Here is a 17,897-nt window from a genome sequence, read left to right on the forward strand (position 1 = left end):
ATTTGTCTTTGCTGTGCAGTCTCCCTGGTATGATAGTCTGTTTTATGCCCTTGTCTGCACCTGTGTCCCTCCTTTTGGCAGCCAGACCTGCAGGGTTTAGCTCCCCTCTGTGTCTCTGCCCTTTCTACCTTCTTCAATGTGGCCTCTTGTCTACATTTAGTTCTGGAGTTTATTCTTCCAGTCTTTGGGTTGTTTTCTGGGTTACACCAATGTGAGTGTTATCTGGTTATATATATGGGACAGGTGAATTTAGGGCTCTTCTACTGTGCCATCTTTGCCAGAAGTTCTCCCTACTGGTCTTATAAGTGATTTATCTACCTTTATTATGTTTGTATGTGCCTGTGGAATTTTTTCCTTTTCTAATTTTCTTACTCCTGTTTATAGATTTTTCTTTCCACTGAAAGATTAATTACCTATAACATTTCTTACAAGGCTGGTTTAGTGGTGACAATTCCTTTAACTTTTGTTTGGGAAATTCCTTATCTCTCCTATTCTGGATGATATTCTTGCTGGGTAGAGTATTTTTGTTTGCAGGGGTTTTTTTTTTCTCTCTCAGCACTCTGCAGACCAGAAGGGAGTGGCATATTATATATTAAAAGTTTTTGCTGATAAATCAGAAGATACCCTTATGGAGTTTCCCTTGTTTATAGCTGTTTTCTTTTCTCTTGCTGCTTTTAAAATTCTCTGTCACTACTACCAGTGGCACTGGTCACAGTGGGGGCTGCGTGTAGGATGTGAAATTACAAGCACCACTTTGGATGGACTCTTGATAAGTGGAACAGGTGGATGGAGTGGATCCACAGGAGAAAGCATAGGGAGAGTGTGGTGTGTTAGTTAGTAAGCTAGGTGGAGAGTGTTCATGCTGTTTTCTGTAAGTGTCCAGTGATCTAGGCTGGGGGGCAGTAGAGAAATGGCTCCTGTCATCTCTCTTGGTTTTGAACAAGTCTCCTAAAGATCCCTACACCTTTAGCACATGTTCTAAAGTTAGTAAATACATCTCTTTGTTGTGTACCCAGGCACTTTTCAAACTTCTATCCTGTTTTTCAGCAGGGTTTTTTGTTATAGTGTCCCTTTAAAAGTGGGGACTCACCTTCCTATTGCTCTCTGGCTCTCCTAGAGCTAAGCCCACTGATCTTGAAAGTACCAGGAGTTAAGTCCCGCTGATTGTAAAAACTCATGAAATTAAGCCCTATTGGTTTTTGAAGTCAGATGTTGTGATTCATCACTGTGTCTGGGTTGCCTGCTGTGTGGTAGGTCCTCTCCCTTCTCTGTGCTTGTTGTGTCTCTTTTGTGGTTAGTCTCACCAAGAGTTTGAGTAATGACCCCATCTCTGCCTCTCCTACAGTTTTCCTTATAGCCTCTTCTCTACAATTAACTGTCTATATGTATCCAGGGGACAAACTGAGCATTGGCTCCTACTACTCCACCATCTTTCTCAGGTTCCAATACAATACTTGGATCTTGTCAAACTCTGGTTCACTCTTGAGAAAAACTTCAACTTATAGAATTTTTGTCAGTTTTAATTTTTCTAACATAAATCATAAGGCTATGGGGCTTAAGTAGAATTGGCTAATGGAAAATGGATCCTTGATCGTTCATTTAATGGTATTTTCAAGGTAGTAATTTTGGGGTGTGTGTGTGTAATCCTCAAGGTTGTTAGTATGTATATCAGAGTGCAACCGGGAAAGTAACTCTGGATCTTTCAAGTAGAAGGAACACAGGGAACTGGTTTCAAGGGTGATGGAACAAAGGCTAAGAAACCAAGGTAAGTCCAAAGTAAGGCAGTCCAAAGATGAGCAAGAGTGGGAGGTAATACCAACTGTCAGATGGAATTGACAGCAAGAAGTGGTGTTACCAGAGTACTAAAGCCAAAAGATGAAGATACAGCTGCTATCAAAGACACCACAAGAAACAGAGAAGTGGGACAAAAGGTGAGAAACACCACATTTCTTCTGTGTCCTCTTATACTCTAATTTGCCACTCCTGCCTCCATGGAAACCAGAAAGTAAGGGTACATGGGAAATGTAGTTCCCAATGAAGCAGAGCAGGGGAAGAGTGAATAAATGGATTTGAGAGCTAATAATTGACCAATAGTACTTATTAGGAAAAGCCACTGATCTGGCTTGTAATAAAGGAACTATTTAATAAATGAAACTGAAATCCTTTACCTCATTAAACTTGTAATGGCAATATTGTAACATACCAAGAGTCAAAAATTTCCATAGAAATCAAAATTATCATAGACCTCTCAAATTTTTTCAAGTCTTTTTTAATAACAAAAAACTCTCATCCTTTATTCAAGGAAGAATTCCTTAAATAGTTATTAAATGTCTACAATATGTCAAACACTAGGAATATATTAGCGAATAAGACAATATTCTCAAGGAGTCCACCATCTACTGGGGACATAAATAAAGAGTTGTTTAAGTGCTGTTTGGGGAAAGTACTACAGAGGCTCATAGGAGAGCATTTTAACTAAGGTGACTGTACTAGCTTGGTCCTTCAGAAAGCAGACACTAAGATGAGATTAGACATGTGTGGTAGGCAGAATAATGACTCCCTTTGCTCCATCCCAAACATATCTACATCCTAATCCCAGGAACCTATGAGTATCTTACCTTACATGGCAAAAGGGACTTTGAAGCTGTGATTAAATTAAGAATCTTTAGATAGGGAGATTATCTTGGATTTCCTGAGTAGGCCCAATATAATCACAAGAACCCTTAAAAGAGAGAGGCAGAAGGGTCAGAGAGGTGATTAATGAAACAGAAGCTAAAATAATGCTGGTCCATGAAGCAAAGGCAGGCAGGTAGTTTCTAGAAGTTGGAAAAGGCAGATTTCTTCCTATGGCCCCTAAAATGAATGTAGCCCTGTCAATCCATTTAAAATTTCTGACCTCTAGAACTGTAACATAGTAAATTTATATTATTTTATGCCACCAAGTTCGTGATAATTTGTTACACCAGAGATAGAAAATTAATATAGCAAGCAAAGAGCCTCTGGTGCATAATTTAAGGCAGGTAATCTCAGAGTGAGGCTATTGATATCTATTGTGATGGTTAATTTTATGTGTCAGTTTGACTGGGCCACAGGGTGCCCATATATTTGGTCAAACACTGTTCTGGGTATTTCTGTGAAGCAGTTTTTTTTGGATGAAATTGGCATCTAAATCTGTAGACTGAATACAGGAGATTGCCCTCTTGATGTGGGTGGGCCTCATCAGTTGAAGACCGAAATAGAACAAAAACAGTTGACTAGGCTGACCCTCCCTGAGTAAGACCCTTCTGCCTGCCTTCAAACAGGGCATCAGTTTTTTCCTGCCTGTTGACTCCAAAACATCAGCTCTTCTGGGTCTTTAGCTAGCCAGCCTTTGGACTGGAACTACATCATTAATTCTCCTGGGTCTCTAGGTTGCCCATTCACCTTGCAGATCTTAGTACTTATTAGTCTCCATGATAGTGTGAGTCAATTCCTTATAATGAATATCCTATTAGTTTTGTTTCTCTGGAGAATTCTAAGACACTCACAGGAGATCTGAGAGGCACTGCTTCATGGCTTCCAGATTCCACCTCATGCACTAACATCAACTCTCCACCCAGATTCAGAAGAACCTCCTCTATGGTTCCCATGAGCCTGTCTTACCTAGAGGAAATAGGAGGTTAGTGGAATGAACTACAGCCCCCACAACTACAGGCGATCTCAGGGCCTCATCTGGTACTCATCTCTTTTCCCTCCTCCACGTTGGCAGGTCTTGATGGCTTACTTAATGGAGTAACCTAAACATTTTTGAGGGGATCCGGGCCAATAAACCTCAACAGGTTTGTGTTTCAAATTGTCTATTCATTTTTACATTATTTGTCTCATTGGTTTTACTTCTTTAGTTTTAAAATAATTATTGAAAATTTTTTATGGTAATATTAAATAAGATTAAGAAAATCCATTAACTAAGGTAGGTCCCAATTTACCACAGTTTAAACTACATACTCTTTGAGATACATCTCTCTCTTTTGCTAATAAGGTGAAACCATTAGTTAAGATCTCTATGCCCTTAAATGTTGTATCCCCTACCGCAGCAAAAATAGTCCTATAAAGGGCCAGAATATCTTTAGGTTATATAAATAAATCTATCTGAGAAGGGACTTCCCTTGGAAAAACAAAACCATAAACTCAATTTAATAAATCTTTATTGAGCTCCCACAGGGTGCATGAATTTAGGATTTATAATTTACATAAGTAGAAAAGTGTCACTTTAGCCTCTTAAAAATGAAAAAAAAAAAAAAAAGCAAATGACAACTTCCTTATCATTTAATGTGAATGAGGCTCAGTTTGGTATTACCATAAGTATTAACAGAATAAAATGGGGGAAGTATAAACCTTTTCCCTAGTACCAAAAGGTTTTGATGCCAGGATAAACTAGCCTGTTGGTCTAATAATAGGCTGATCAAAAAGGCTAGAGAATCTGGAAGTAAAAAATGTACTTGGAAGCACTGTCCTCTGAGGACAACAAAATGCTGAAAAAATTAAATGGCTCAAAGATCAAGAAGAGGAATTAGTCACAGCTTGGGGGAGAACAAATGACACTAAATGTAACTAGATTCATAATTCTGACGTTTTCCTGGAGTTAAAATAGAACTCTGAGTTAACCAAAGAGGCTATAAACTCATGCTCCTTTGAACAGAGTGGTTTTAAACAATAGATTCTCCAGTGCAACAATGGTATTTTCAAGTATAATTCTAGTTTTTTGTACCTAGCAATACAGAAGAAAAGCAGCAGGGAGAAAGTGTCAAGTATCTAGGACATACAGGATTTGGCAGCCCTAGAATTCCCAGTTTGAGTCTTTTTCATCAGGAAAATCACATTCCGGCTCAGTCCAAGGTGACACTGGAGACAGTGCTACTGATGGTTTAGGAGGCAACAGTGTAAGTATTGAGTCCTGGGTTTCTTCTTTCATCTGTTAAAAAAACTCAAAATAAAGCTATTGGTACATATGTCAGCAATAAATGACTTTTTTAAAAATCATATTAAAAGTGTTTAAGATTGTTTTTAGGTATTTTCACTAAAAATGCCTTTGATCATCTGAACACAGGAAGAAGTAATAACCAAATAAACTGATTTTTATCAGAAATTATTTTTCCGCTTTCATTTCTAGCCAGTATAGAAAACTGTCTCTCAAGCTGAGGGTATAGTAACATTTAATGATATTGTTTCTGTTCATTTTGTTTTACAAAATGGAAATATTTTTAGAAAGCTTATAATTGAATGCTACTATAAAAGTTTTCTTATTTTTAACTTTAAGAAAGTCATTTGGTTACCAAACTGTCCCCATAAGCTAACCAGATGAAATGAATGTTTAATAGTAATTAAAACTATCTAGACAACAAAAGATATATCGGCTTACCTGTCTGAAGAACACATGGGACAATAAACTGCTTGCAGATGGTCTAAAAGTTTTTTAATGTTATAAAAAAAAAAAATAAAACCTCATATTAGACTGTGTATTTTTAGGTGTAAAAGTGTATTTGAAATTAGATTCAGAGCTATAAAACTGACTACTAAAAAATTAAAAGGAACAAGAAATATCAGGAAGTTTTCACCTTGAGTAATGGAAAGCACTGAGAGATAACATTTATTGGGCACTAATTATAAGGAAGTATGCTAGGCATTAAGGGGCTAAAAAAGATAAGCACACCTTATTCCTAAAGAACTAACACTAATGTATAGTTATAATTTACATTATTATTATAATAGTAACTACATTTTTGTACTGCTTGGAGCTTTCTAAAATGTATTAACATAAATACAGTAATTAATGTCCAGAAAGTTGAACTGATTTTTACAAGGTGATTTAGGAAAGGAGCCCAGTCTTCTGACTTCCGATCCAATATTATTTCCATTTGCTCATTGCCTCTACTGGTTTTTAGTTTTGTTATTTTCTGGATTAGACTATAGTTTTTTGATCAAAAGATTGATAAAAGACACTTGAAAAGCTATAAAATATAAAACATACAAGTTTGATGCTATTTAGAAGTGGCCAATATTACCTTTTCTCAGGATCTTGTTGCAAACAGAGCTTTACCAAGCTAAAGAATGCAGGAGAGAAAGTTTTTGAGGATGGAGTTTGCAATCTGTCACTATTTACTGTTCGAGTTCCACTGGAGACTAGTACACTTTCTCCAATCCCAGAGTCTCCACCTGATCGGGAATTCTTCATTCTGGATTCTGACTGAGGGAAGATACTAACATCCAATGGACTGTAAGGCGGACCTTTCAGTTTCTGTAATAACATCTAAAAGAAACAAAAGTTTCCTTCAACTCTTTCCAGGTAAATTATTAAAATAACAATAATAAAGATTCTAAGATCAAAGACATTTATAACAGAAACTACGTAGAATATAAGAGATCTTATGAATGGAAATTAGTTTGGGGATTTTAGTAGATTTACCTGAGTCCTATGCATGTCCTGGAATGGTACCTTCCCACTGGCCAATTCACATGCTGTAATCCCAACACTGTAAATATCTGACTTTACATTATATCCATGTAAATCCTGTAGAACAATTAATTTGAAGTCTTTTAGTGTAAATAATGTAATAAAAAGTTTTTTGAGAAAGGATGTGGAACAATGAAAACAACTCATAAGTGAGAAATCAAGATATACCTAAAATGTATGGTATATACATTTTTAAATCCCTAACAATAATTTTGACAAGAAAGAGAAAAAGTGTTGCAGTAGGCCATTCACCAAGCCAAATCTAAGGGCACAATTGTCCTTTAGTCAAGCTCAGAAGACACTCAAGATGCACAGACAACCCAATGCAAAGGCCACACCTGACCTGTCTCAGTAGTTCTGGGCTCAGCCACGGCTGCACTGATGTGCTGAACTGTGGGAAATCAAACACAGCCCTATGCCTCTGTCCATGCTTAACCAAACTATGCAGGTGGGACAGGCCAGAGAGGGTCACTAGGCCATCACCAGAAATGAGGATATGGCTGGCTTTAACACTCCTAGAACAAAAAGAAACAATCCTAAATACTAGGAAATCGGCCAATGAAGAATAAAAATCTGGTCAGAACAAATCCATGTATTCTCCTGGAAATTAGATACTCTTTATAAAACAGCACACTTCTATGTAAGTGTGCTTACACACACACACACACACATATGTTCAGGGAATTAAGGAATCCTTTCAACTATTTAATATAGCATTAGAACAAGGGAAAATACAACTGACAGCTGCATGTTTGGAAGCAATATTTTTTTTCAAACTTGGAATAGAATCAAATTATTAATTTCACTATTTTAGGATACTGCTGCAAAATATCCAAGGAGAAGTCTAAAAAAAGTAATATTTGAAGCATAAAGTTAGAATACAAAGTTAAATTTAGTATTATCCAATAAGAAGGCAGCCTCCCTTGTTATTAACATCATTTATAAAGATAGGTCTTATATAAAAATTTCTTTTGTCAAATAAATTATAAAAGCCTGCTTTTCATCTAAAATACTGAATTTAGAAACTAAGAGAGTCTGGTTAACTATAGTAAAACCTTGATTAACTAGAATACGGTCTATGAGAACTACTCAGTTAACCAGAATGTTCCTAAAAATGAACAGGAAGAAAAAAGGTTTTAAAGAGAGAGACTGAAACAGTTAAAAAAAAAACCTTTTAAAATTATTTTTAAATAAGAAAAAAGTCCCAGTATATCTTAGAACAGCATTGTTGTTAACATTTAGCCAATTTGTTCTGCATCTATAGTTTAAAAACAAGAAACCTGATATTTAGTATGATAATCTCAAGGTGTTACAACATATTTAAGAAATGAAAGAAAGGTTCAGTTCCAATTTGTACATGATATAAATATGACATAGAGTTGTAAAGCAGATAAAGCAGTTCTTTATATGCTTAAGAAAAACAAAAGAGATAGCAAGTATTCCAGTACATAGTGGTTATACCCCAAACAGAGCTCCATGAGGGCAGGCTCTCCACCAGAACACTGAGCAGAGCATTTGGCAAACAGGATGTGCTCTGAACATTTTTGGTGAGTGACCATAAAATGTAATAACCATTTACTATAACTACTGGCCCCTCCCTCCTTCAATTTTCATTTATGAGTTTCCTATTTCTCCTAACACTCAACTTCTCCTTCCTAAAAGCTTCTTAAATGATTTCATTCTGTAAAATATAAATGAGTAAATACCTGTGAATGCAGCCATTTTGGTGCAGATAGCTCAACCCTCTCACTGCTCCAAAGAGAATGTTTCTGATTAAGGTTTCACTCATTCCTTCAGGAAAGTAAGTCTTCAAGAGTTGACTTGCTGAACCTGAAAGAAACACCTGAAATCGTCAACACTGATTTTCCTTCTAGCTATGTTTTAAATGTTCTTTTCAACCATAAAGTCTACCCACTTTCCTATGCAAAGGTAGTTTTCCTTGAAGAATCCTTAAAAAGACTTTTCTAATGATACTCTAGAGATTAGAAAAGAGAATTAACAATTTTCAGTATTACTAAAAGAATACTGTGTTTATATATTTTTAGATCCAGAGGCAATTCACAAAAGTTGTCCTAAAAATCAAAGCTCTAACTCTTTGAGAGTTAGAACAAACTGAGGGATGATGAGGGGGAAGGTGAGAGGGGGAAATGGGTGATGGGCTTGGAGGAGGGCACTTGTTGGGATGAACACTGGACGTTGTATGTAAGCGATGAATCACGGGAAGCTACCCCTAAAACTAAGAGCACATTGTATACAATGTATATTAGCCAACTGGACAATAAATTATATTAAAACTAAAAAATTTATTTAATTTTTTAATAATAAAAAATTTAAAAAGCTCTAGAATCCATTTATTTGTGCAAGAACACTTTGTGCAAGAAATTGTATGAGCACCAAAATGGAAAATACATATATGATCCTGCTCTCAAGAAGCTCAAGTCCAGTGAAAGGAGACAGGTACTCACATATATGTTTATATTACAATAAAGTTAGTTTACAACTGGAGAAATAGGGACAGATATGGTATCCATAGGTGAAGAAACATTCTGCTTAAAGACTTATAGTGGCTCTCCATTGGGAGGAGGGCAAGAAACTGAAGGGAAGAGAGCTTGTTCAAAGGCACAGACTTCTTGGGGAAGCAGCAGTGGTTTCATTGATCATCAGGTCAGCATGAACCAGATATGGAAATTTGTCATGATATCTAGAATTGGCCACCAGATTTATTTAAAAAAAATTTTTTTTTGAGAGAGAGAGAATGAGTGGGGGAGAGGCAGGGAGAGAGAGGGAGAAATAGAATCTAAAGCAGGCTCCAGGCTCCCTGCTGTCAGCACAGAGTCCAATGTGGGGCTCAAACTCATGAACCACAAGATCATGACCTGAGCTGAAGTTGGAAGCTTAACTGACTGAGCCACCCAGGTGTCCCTAGAATTCGCCACCAGATTTATAAATTAAAAGTAGTGAATCATAGTGGTGCCTGGGTGGCTCAGTTAAGCATCCAACTTTGATTCAGGTCATGATCTCACAGTTCGTGGGTTCGAGCCCCACATCGAGTTCTGTGCTGAGAGCTCAGAGCCTGTAGCCTATTTAGAATTCTGTGTCTCCCTCTCTCTGCCTCTCCCCACTCGTGCTCTGTCTCTCTCTGTCTCAAAAATAAATAAAAAAAATTTCTTTAAAGTAGTGAATCATAAATCTAAGATCCCATTCATCCTTATAAGTATAGCTTCCAGGCTAAACTATGAGTTGTTTTATGTAAGATGAGTTTTCTTACCATAGGCCATAAATGGAGAAATAACCCAAAGCCAGCTCCCAACAGTGAAAACGGTCCAATAAGATGTAATATTGGAGTGCCGGAAAAAGTGGGACAGAATCACTGCTTTCTAGGATAAACACACAAGAGACAAGACACTTAAAAACAACTTGTTTTTGCCTTATGATGAAAATAACAGCAGAGGTGGCAGCTAACACTCAGCAGAATTTACTGATACCAAGTTCTTGGTGCTGCCATTTCTTTAGATCTCACCACCATAACAAGAAATGTCATAAGATCATTCCTATTTTACAAGAGAGAAATAGGAAATAAGAAATGTAGAAATAAGTTAGAAAACTTGTCCAAGAGCACATAACCAACAAAAGAAGTAGAAGTAAGATGTGATCTTAGTCTGACTCCTGAAGTCATACTTTTCATAACTATACTGTATTCTTATAATAGAAACATTTAAAAATACATAAAACTATGAAGATAATCACTTCTAACACTAAATCTCAGAGAGAACCACTGTTAACATTTCAGTATAATTTCTTTCAATCTTTTTTTCTGTACAATATACATGTCACATGTAAAAATTTGGACAATATCAAAACAAAATGCTTTCCCTCTTTATATCAAAAATGATCAGTGACACAGCATGGATGGAGTGTATTATGTTAAGTGAAATAAGTCAGAGAAAGACAAATACCATATGATTTCACTCAAATGTGGAATTAAAGAAAGAAAGCACACGAACATAGAGGAAGGGGGTTCAAAAGGAGAATGAGGCAAACCATTAAGAGACTCTTAACTATAGAATTAACTATAGAATAAACTGAGGGTTCATGGAAGGGAGGGGGGCGGAGGGGTTGGGGGGATGTGCTAAATGGGCCATGGGCATTAAGGAAGACACCTGCTGTGATGAGCACTGGGTGTTATATGTAAGTGATGAACAACTAAATTCTACATCTAAAACCAAACATTATATGTTAACTAACTAGAATTTATTTCTTTACATTTTTTAAATGTTTATTTTTGAGAGAGAAAGAGAGGAGATAGAGAGACGAGAGAATGAACAAGGGAGGGAGGGAGTGAGAGAGGGAGACACAGAATCTGAAGCAGATTCCAGGCTCCAAGCTGTCAGCACAGAGCCCAACAGGGGGCTCAAACCCACAAACCATGAGATCATGACCTGAGCTAAAGTCAGACACTAAACTGACTGAGCAACCCAGGCGCCCCAATTAACTAACTAGAAGTTAGTGCCACTCTGGAAAACAGTATGGCAGTTCTTCAAAAAATTAAAAATAGAACTACCCTACGACCCAGCAATTGCACTACTAGGTATTTATCCAAAAGATAAAAAATGCTGATTCGAAGGGGCACATGCACCCTAATGCTTATAGCAGAGCTCTCAACAATAGCCAAATTATGGAAAGAGCCGAAATGTCCATCAACTGATGAATGGATAAAGGAGATGTGGTGTGTACATGTACATATATATACAATGGAATGCTACTTGACAATCAAAAAGAATGAAATCTTGCCATTTGCAACAATGTGGATGGCACTGGAGGGAATTCTGATATGCAAAATAAATCAGAAGAAGACAAATATATGATTTCACTCATGTGTAATTTAAGAAACACAAAAGATGAACATAGGGGAAGGGAAGGAAAAATAAGATAAAAACAGAGAGGGAGGCAAACATGAGAGACTCTTAAATACAGAGAACAAACTGAGGGTTGCTGAAGTGGGTGGATGGGCCAAACGGGTGATGGGTTTTAAGGAAGGCACTTACTGGGATGAGCACTGGGTGTTATATGTAAGTGATGAATCACTGGGTTCTTCTCCTGAAACCAATACTACACTGTATGTTAACTAACTTGAATTTAAATAAACTAATTTTTAAAAAATTTTTTTAACTTGAAAATTAAAAAAAATTAGTGACAATGAAATGGTATTATAATATTCCTAGAATGCAATTCTGTTAAAATTTATTCATTTCAGTAGTTAATTTTACTTGGCTGGATGAAAAGGAAATTGTATGCTTCTGTTTTTTCTATTTCCCTATTTGACTATTTGTGATTGGCATAGTATTGTAAATCTCCAGACCAGCATTTTGAATAGGATATTCATCTGAGGGAATTTATAGTTATTACCAAAATTTGACTATATTTGTTCTTTTGTGAATCTGGATTCCAAGTACTCCTTCCAGTTCTGTACTTGCATATTCATTACAGGAAATACATCTAATTTTCTCTAACAGAAAGAACTATTCATTTGGTAAAAAAATTCTTACAGATGTAATCTCCTCAAATAGACATTAAAGAAATAATTTTTTCATATTGTTACCTGTAAAGCTTTCAGGCGTTCATCAGTGCAGTTTTCCAGATTTGTAATTTTTATAGTCACCAGTGTTCCTGTAGGAGTATGCCGGGCAAGATGGACAGAAGTCAAGTTGTCAAATCCTCTTCCTATAGTCAGATGTAAAACTCATGTTAGTAACCAAAGAAGAAAAAAACTAACAATTTGGAAATCATCAAACTGCTCTTTAAGTAAACACTTAAGAAAATGAAAAGATAAACCACTGATTGAAGGTATTAACTATGCTTATATCTGACAGGACTGACATCCAGCATATATAAAAAATTCCTACAACTCTATACCAACAGAATTCCTACAATTCTATATAAACTAACACTAAATTGAAAAATATGCATAAGATTTGGGGTGTCTGGGTGGCTCAGTTGGTTAAGTGTCAGACCCTTGATTTCAGCTCAGGTCATGATCTCACAGTCATGAGACTGAGCCTCAATGTTGGGCTTTGTGCTGAGCATGAGGCCTGCTTAAGATTCTCTCCCTCTGCCCCTCCCCTGTGCTCACATGCTCACTCTCTTTCAAAAATTAAATTAAATTTAAAAAAATATGTAGAAGTGTGTGGGTGGCCCAGTTTGTTAAGCATCTGACTCTTGATTTAAAAGGCTCGGGTCACAATATCATGGTTTGTGGGTTTGAGCCCCATGTTGGACTCCATGCTCACAGTGCAGAACCTACTTGGGATTCTCTCTCTCTCTCTCTCTCTCTCTCTCTCTCTGTTCCCTTCCCATAGCAAGCTCTCTCTCTTAAAATAAACTTAAAAAAATCTTAAATAAAAAATATTCAGATGATTAAATAGGCAATCCACACACACAAAAAAAGATATAGGTATGTCCAATAAGCAAATGAAAATATACTCAAGATAGGAAATGTAAATAAAAAACCACAATGATATACCATTCTGGATCTGTTATAACTGCTAAAATTGTGACTTGATAAATTATGACAAATTCAAACAACAGGATACAACCAGCAATCCCTACACAACTGATGTGATGTTTGTCACATAAATGGTATCATAAAGAGTACAGTCTGTTGAGTCCAGCTTCTTTTCCTTAGCATAATGCTTTTAGAGTTTGTTCTATGTTGTTTTAAGAGCTTCTTGCATTGCTGAGTGATAATCCATCGTATGCACAAATCATAATTTATTTATCCATTCATAAGTTGATAGATATTTGGGTTGTTTTCAGTTTTTGGTGACTATAAAGCTGCCAAAACATTCTTTAAGTAGCCATATGTTTTCATTTCTCTTTGGCAAATACTTGCAAGTGGGATTGCTGGGTCAGTATCTTTAATCTTATAAAAAGTTACAAAACTGGTTTTGAAAGTAGCTGAACCATTTTTAATCCCACAAGCAATGTAGAAGAGCTATAGCTGCTTGACATACTCACCAATATTTGGTTGTATCAGTTTTTAAAATTTAAAATGCCTGGAGTGGCACCTATCAATAGGCACCTAATAAGTGTTAGTTCCTCTCTCTTTCCACAATCAAATTCTGCCACTTATCTTCGAAATGGATCATCACAAATTCATCTTTCACTCCAGCGTCAGCATGACTGCCTTAGTTCAAGTCCTGTCCTCCTTTGCCTGTCAAATGCAGTGCCTTCCTTATCATGCCCTGCATTCTCAACTAAGACATACTCCCAAGTTACTGGGTGATCTACTTCAAAAGCCTCTCCTTAGGTCCTGTCCTATTCACCAGAAATTTTGATTCATTAGGTCTGAGATAGGATATTGGCACCGCAATTTTTAAAGACTTGGGTGATATGTGTGATACTTCCAGTTGTAAATCACTAGCTACATCTTCTAGACTGCTGCCTGTAACTGCTGCCAGCTTTCCTTCTAGAACTCAGGATTTTATCAGGACAAGAGTACTACAGTGTAGCACCTAAGAGCTTAGGCCCTCCCGTCAGAATGGTTTTCTTTCAAATCACCAGCTGTAAGACGTCTACTTGAATTCTCAGAGCCTCAGTATCTTCATTAGCCAACTGGGAGTGGTAAAAGGCGGACATGAAAAACTACACATGAAATGTTCAGCTCAGTGCCTGTTAGATGGTATTACTACCATTGTCACTGTTTTACACTGTATCTAAAGCACAGAAAGGATAAATTCCAAACTTGTGCCTTAAACGCTTTAAGCAATGAAGTAGGTAAGTTGTGAGGTGTGACAGAGTCTGAACTTCTAAATACACCATGTGTTCCAAACCTTCCTTCCCAGATTTGTCTCTGACCACTGCCTACTCTCCCTCTGTTCCCACTTGTAGGCAAAGATAAACTACGGGGTTGTTCCCCTCTAACCATCCTTCCTCAGTCATCTACTGAAGTAATTCTGTTTTTACCTTTTTTGAATTGACACCATCTGAATGTCCGTTCTAATTTGGGGGCAGTTTTCTATGCTTAGCCAACTGAAGGATGGAATTAGTGACAAACAGAAGCAGAGGCGGTCAGAATTCCCTGCAGTGGGTTCCACTACCTGGGATATAAGTACTCGAACAGGTGATACACTAACTAGGCTGTTCCTATGCCTTGTCCTGGCTCCAGTTCTAGTTATGCAGGTTCTCTTAGTTTCTTCCAAGTCTATCTCTCTAGCCAATAATTCTGTCTGTTAGTAATACTGTTCAAAAAATTCCTCTCTTGACTCTTGAATACTGAAAACAAACTGAGGGCTGAAGGGGGAGGGGGAGAAGGGAAGAGGGTTGATGGTCATGGAGGAGGGCACTTGTGCGGAGGAGTACTGTGTGTTATGTGGAAACGAACTTGACAATAAACTATAAATTTAAAAAAAAAAAAAGACTGGAATAAAGGGCCGAGAAAGTTAAAAAAAAAAATTCCTCTCAAATTGGTCAGGATTGTTTTCTGTTATTTGTAACAAAAACCCTGACTAGAACATTCAGCAAACTTTTCCTCATTTTTCAGAATCCAGCTCATTTTTGTGATCTTCCTTGACTCTCAAAGTAGTCAAGATGGATAGTCAGATAGTCCATCTTTTCTGTTCCCGTAACACTTAACACATCTCTACTACAGTACCCTCTAGTACATAAACAAGGCTATCTTACGTGTTCAGCTTCCCAGAGAGAATGTAGATTCCTCAAGTGTTTTACATGGTTTTATATCCCTAGCATCTAATAGTATCTGTTTGCAATGCCTCATAGATGTTTCTGAATATTCATAGCACATATTTCACATGTATATGGCTATAAGCAATAACTCATCCTGTTCCAAACTTAACTGAGAAAGGTTTTTTTTACTACAAATGGGATTTTAGGTAACTTTTTGTTTTGTCTTGTTTCGTTTTTGAGAGAGAGTGCACACACACGTGACCAGGGTAGGGGTATCAGCAGAGGGGGAGGGAGAATCTTAAGCAGGCTCCATGCCCAGTGTGGAGCCCAACCAGGGCTCAATCTTATGAACTGTGAGATCATAACCTGAGCTGAAATCAAGAGACACTCAACTGACTGAGCCACTAAGGTGACCAACCCTAGGCAAGTTTTTAAGTAAAAAGAAACTTGCTTAAAAGACTGACTAAAAAGATTTACATGGTTTTTCATACCCAGTATAAATTATAGACATAAAATCAGAAGAATCCTACAATAAAGACACAAATGATATTTAGATTACTTAGTGTCTTCCTCCTCTAAAAATACTGGAGTGAAAAGGAAAAATTCTAGAAAGTAATTCTTGAAACTTGGGGCTGCTATTTTAGGAGAGACATAAAACATTAGTCTTTTAGGTGATAACAGAAAAAGACCCACTCACAAAATAATCATTTTGTCATCAATTTCATTTCTAACAATGAAGGGTCAATCTAGGATAATTACCAATTTCCACTTGGAGTTCATAGTGAGAAACATTGGTGGAACATACCACATCCTTGGCTCTAGTGGATGAAGGCAACCGGGAAAAGGGTGGCTCATCAACCTGCATCGTTTTAAAAAGAGGAAAACAAATTGAATTTTTTGGTCCCCCATATGGTCCTCTATCCTAATATAAAATACTGATATTTTATTTTCAAACACAGTGCTCATTAGGAAAGCATTGGAAGGTGTCTTAAGACACTGTTCAAGATCTAAAAAGAGTTTACAATTGCTAATAAGTGGTTAAAAAGCTGTCAGCATGTAAAGGGGGACAAGGTGGGAAAAACAGATTTATAGGTAGCAAAGAATAGTTTTCTGTATAATTTCCAGGAAGCACTTTTTAGGAATTGCTAGAAATGGCTGTTAATTCTTGAGGTTATCTAATAAACACATCAAGGATAGAAATGCAGGGATCTGTCCGGAATATACTTTTACTCTTGCTTCAAGTGGTTGCCAGTTATATCTGTTACAAAGATAGGTACCTGACTCAGCTAGTGGAAGTATTAACAAATCAAGGAAAAATTTCCACATTGCAGCCTATTAAAATTGCTGAAGTTTTTCACAAGATGAAATAAATCAGAAGGGAGATCAGAAAGAAAAATAAACCTCAAGAGTTACAAGAATATATATGGTAGAGATCTCCTGAGCACCAATATGAAGTCTCATGAGAGTGTTTTAGAGTCAGAGTTCTAGGTTTGCATGAGATCCCAGTGGCGGTGAAAATGACATGCACACAGGAGAGAGAAGAGGCCACCCCCACTGGTGTCATATGACAGCCAAGAGGACCTCCCAAAAGACACCAGTACTCTGAAGGACACTTGGGAGCCTTTACAGGCATCAGCAGATGACAACAATTTTATCACTGCTGCCTCCAAGGTAGAGATAGGAAATGTGGGACTAGAAATATTACTGTGTAGTAAAAATTGTACTGGCTACTTTTTACATCCTTGATTCTACATGTTCCCTAAACTTTTAAAAAAGCACAAAAAGTATAATTATAAGCTCACAGCTAAAGATGAATAAAGGTATATACTATTCAAGAGGGGTAAAATACTAAAATTGGAATTAAAACCAGTGAAGAAAAGAAATCTAAATAAATCAATTTCATTTCACTAGAAGAGGTAACCGTCAAATAAACTCAGATATAAAGAACACAAATAAGGGATAGAAGAACATATGACAGTTTTTTTAGGGGCGCCTGAGTGGCTCAGTCGGTTAAGTGTCTGACTTCGGCTCAGGTCATGATCTCACAGTTCGTGGGTTCGAGCCCCGCATCGGGCTCTGTGCTGACAGCTAGCTCAGAGCCTGGAGCCTGCTTCACATTCTATATCTCCCTCTCTCTCTGACCCTCCCCTGTTCGCACTGTCTCTCTCTGTCTCTCAAAAATAAATAAAAAACATTAAAAAAATTTTTTAATTAAAATAAAAATAAAAAAAGGAAGAGAAGCAGACCCCACACCATGTGTGGGTGACCAGCACTGGGAAGATGAATCCCCATAATATTTGACTTTGAAAACCAGAGGGGCTTAACTTCATGAGATTTGACAATCAGTGGAGCTTAAGACCTGGTAATTTAAAAATCAGCAGGCTCAGCTCTGGAAGAGCCAGAGCAACAATCACACTGAGATGAAACACTGAAGCAGTAGTTTGAAAAACACCGGGGTATATAGAAAGATTTATTTTCTAATTTCAGAAGATGTGCTAGAGGGGCAGAAATCTTTAGGAGACTTCTCTAATAACAAAAGAGCTGGAGGGTGCCATTTCTCTCCTCAACCTAGAGACATGGACACCTGCAGGAACACTCTCCTATGAGCTCACTAACAGCATGCCCTGCCCCCATGTTCTCCTATAGACCTGCCTTCAGCAGGAGTCCATCCAAGGCAGTGTCACAGGCGTGACATTCTGCAAGCATCCTAGACAGTAGGCTGTAC

The 17,897-nt window shown here is 37.2% G+C and overlaps 1 protein-coding gene across 2 annotated transcripts in view; it reads right to left on the minus strand.

Moving 5' to 3' along the window:
• Positions 1-4,167: 4,167 nt before the first annotated feature.
• STRADB (STE20 related adaptor beta) overlaps positions 4,168-17,897 on the minus strand; it is a 29,737-nt gene continuing 16,007 nt past the window's right edge. Inside the window, exons 4-12 of one of the 2 annotated variants that reach the window (XM_029934072.1) lie at positions 15,932-16,031; positions 12,090-12,211; positions 9,759-9,867; positions 8,197-8,320; positions 6,834-7,005; positions 6,443-6,547; positions 6,042-6,286; positions 5,399-5,441; positions 4,168-4,951 (exon numbers count right to left, since the gene is read on the minus strand). In XM_029934072.1, the coding sequence (XP_029789932.1) occupies positions 4,817-4,951; positions 5,399-5,441; positions 6,042-6,286; positions 6,443-6,547; positions 6,834-7,005; positions 8,197-8,320; positions 9,759-9,867; positions 12,090-12,211; positions 15,932-16,031 (1,155 nt within the window). In that variant the 3' untranslated portion in view covers positions 4,168-4,816. Of the gene's footprint in view, positions 4,976-5,398; positions 5,442-6,041; positions 6,287-6,442; positions 6,548-6,833; positions 7,006-8,196; positions 8,321-9,758; positions 9,868-12,089; positions 12,212-15,931; positions 16,032-17,897 lie in introns of both variants that reach the window. The other variant, XM_029934073.1, reaches the window with a different exon arrangement.

This window comes from Suricata suricatta, chromosome 3 (assembly GCF_006229205.1).
Source record: "Suricata suricatta isolate VVHF042 chromosome 3, meerkat_22Aug2017_6uvM2_HiC, whole genome shotgun sequence".
Taxonomy (NCBI): Eukaryota; Metazoa; Chordata; class Mammalia; order Carnivora; family Herpestidae; genus Suricata; species Suricata suricatta.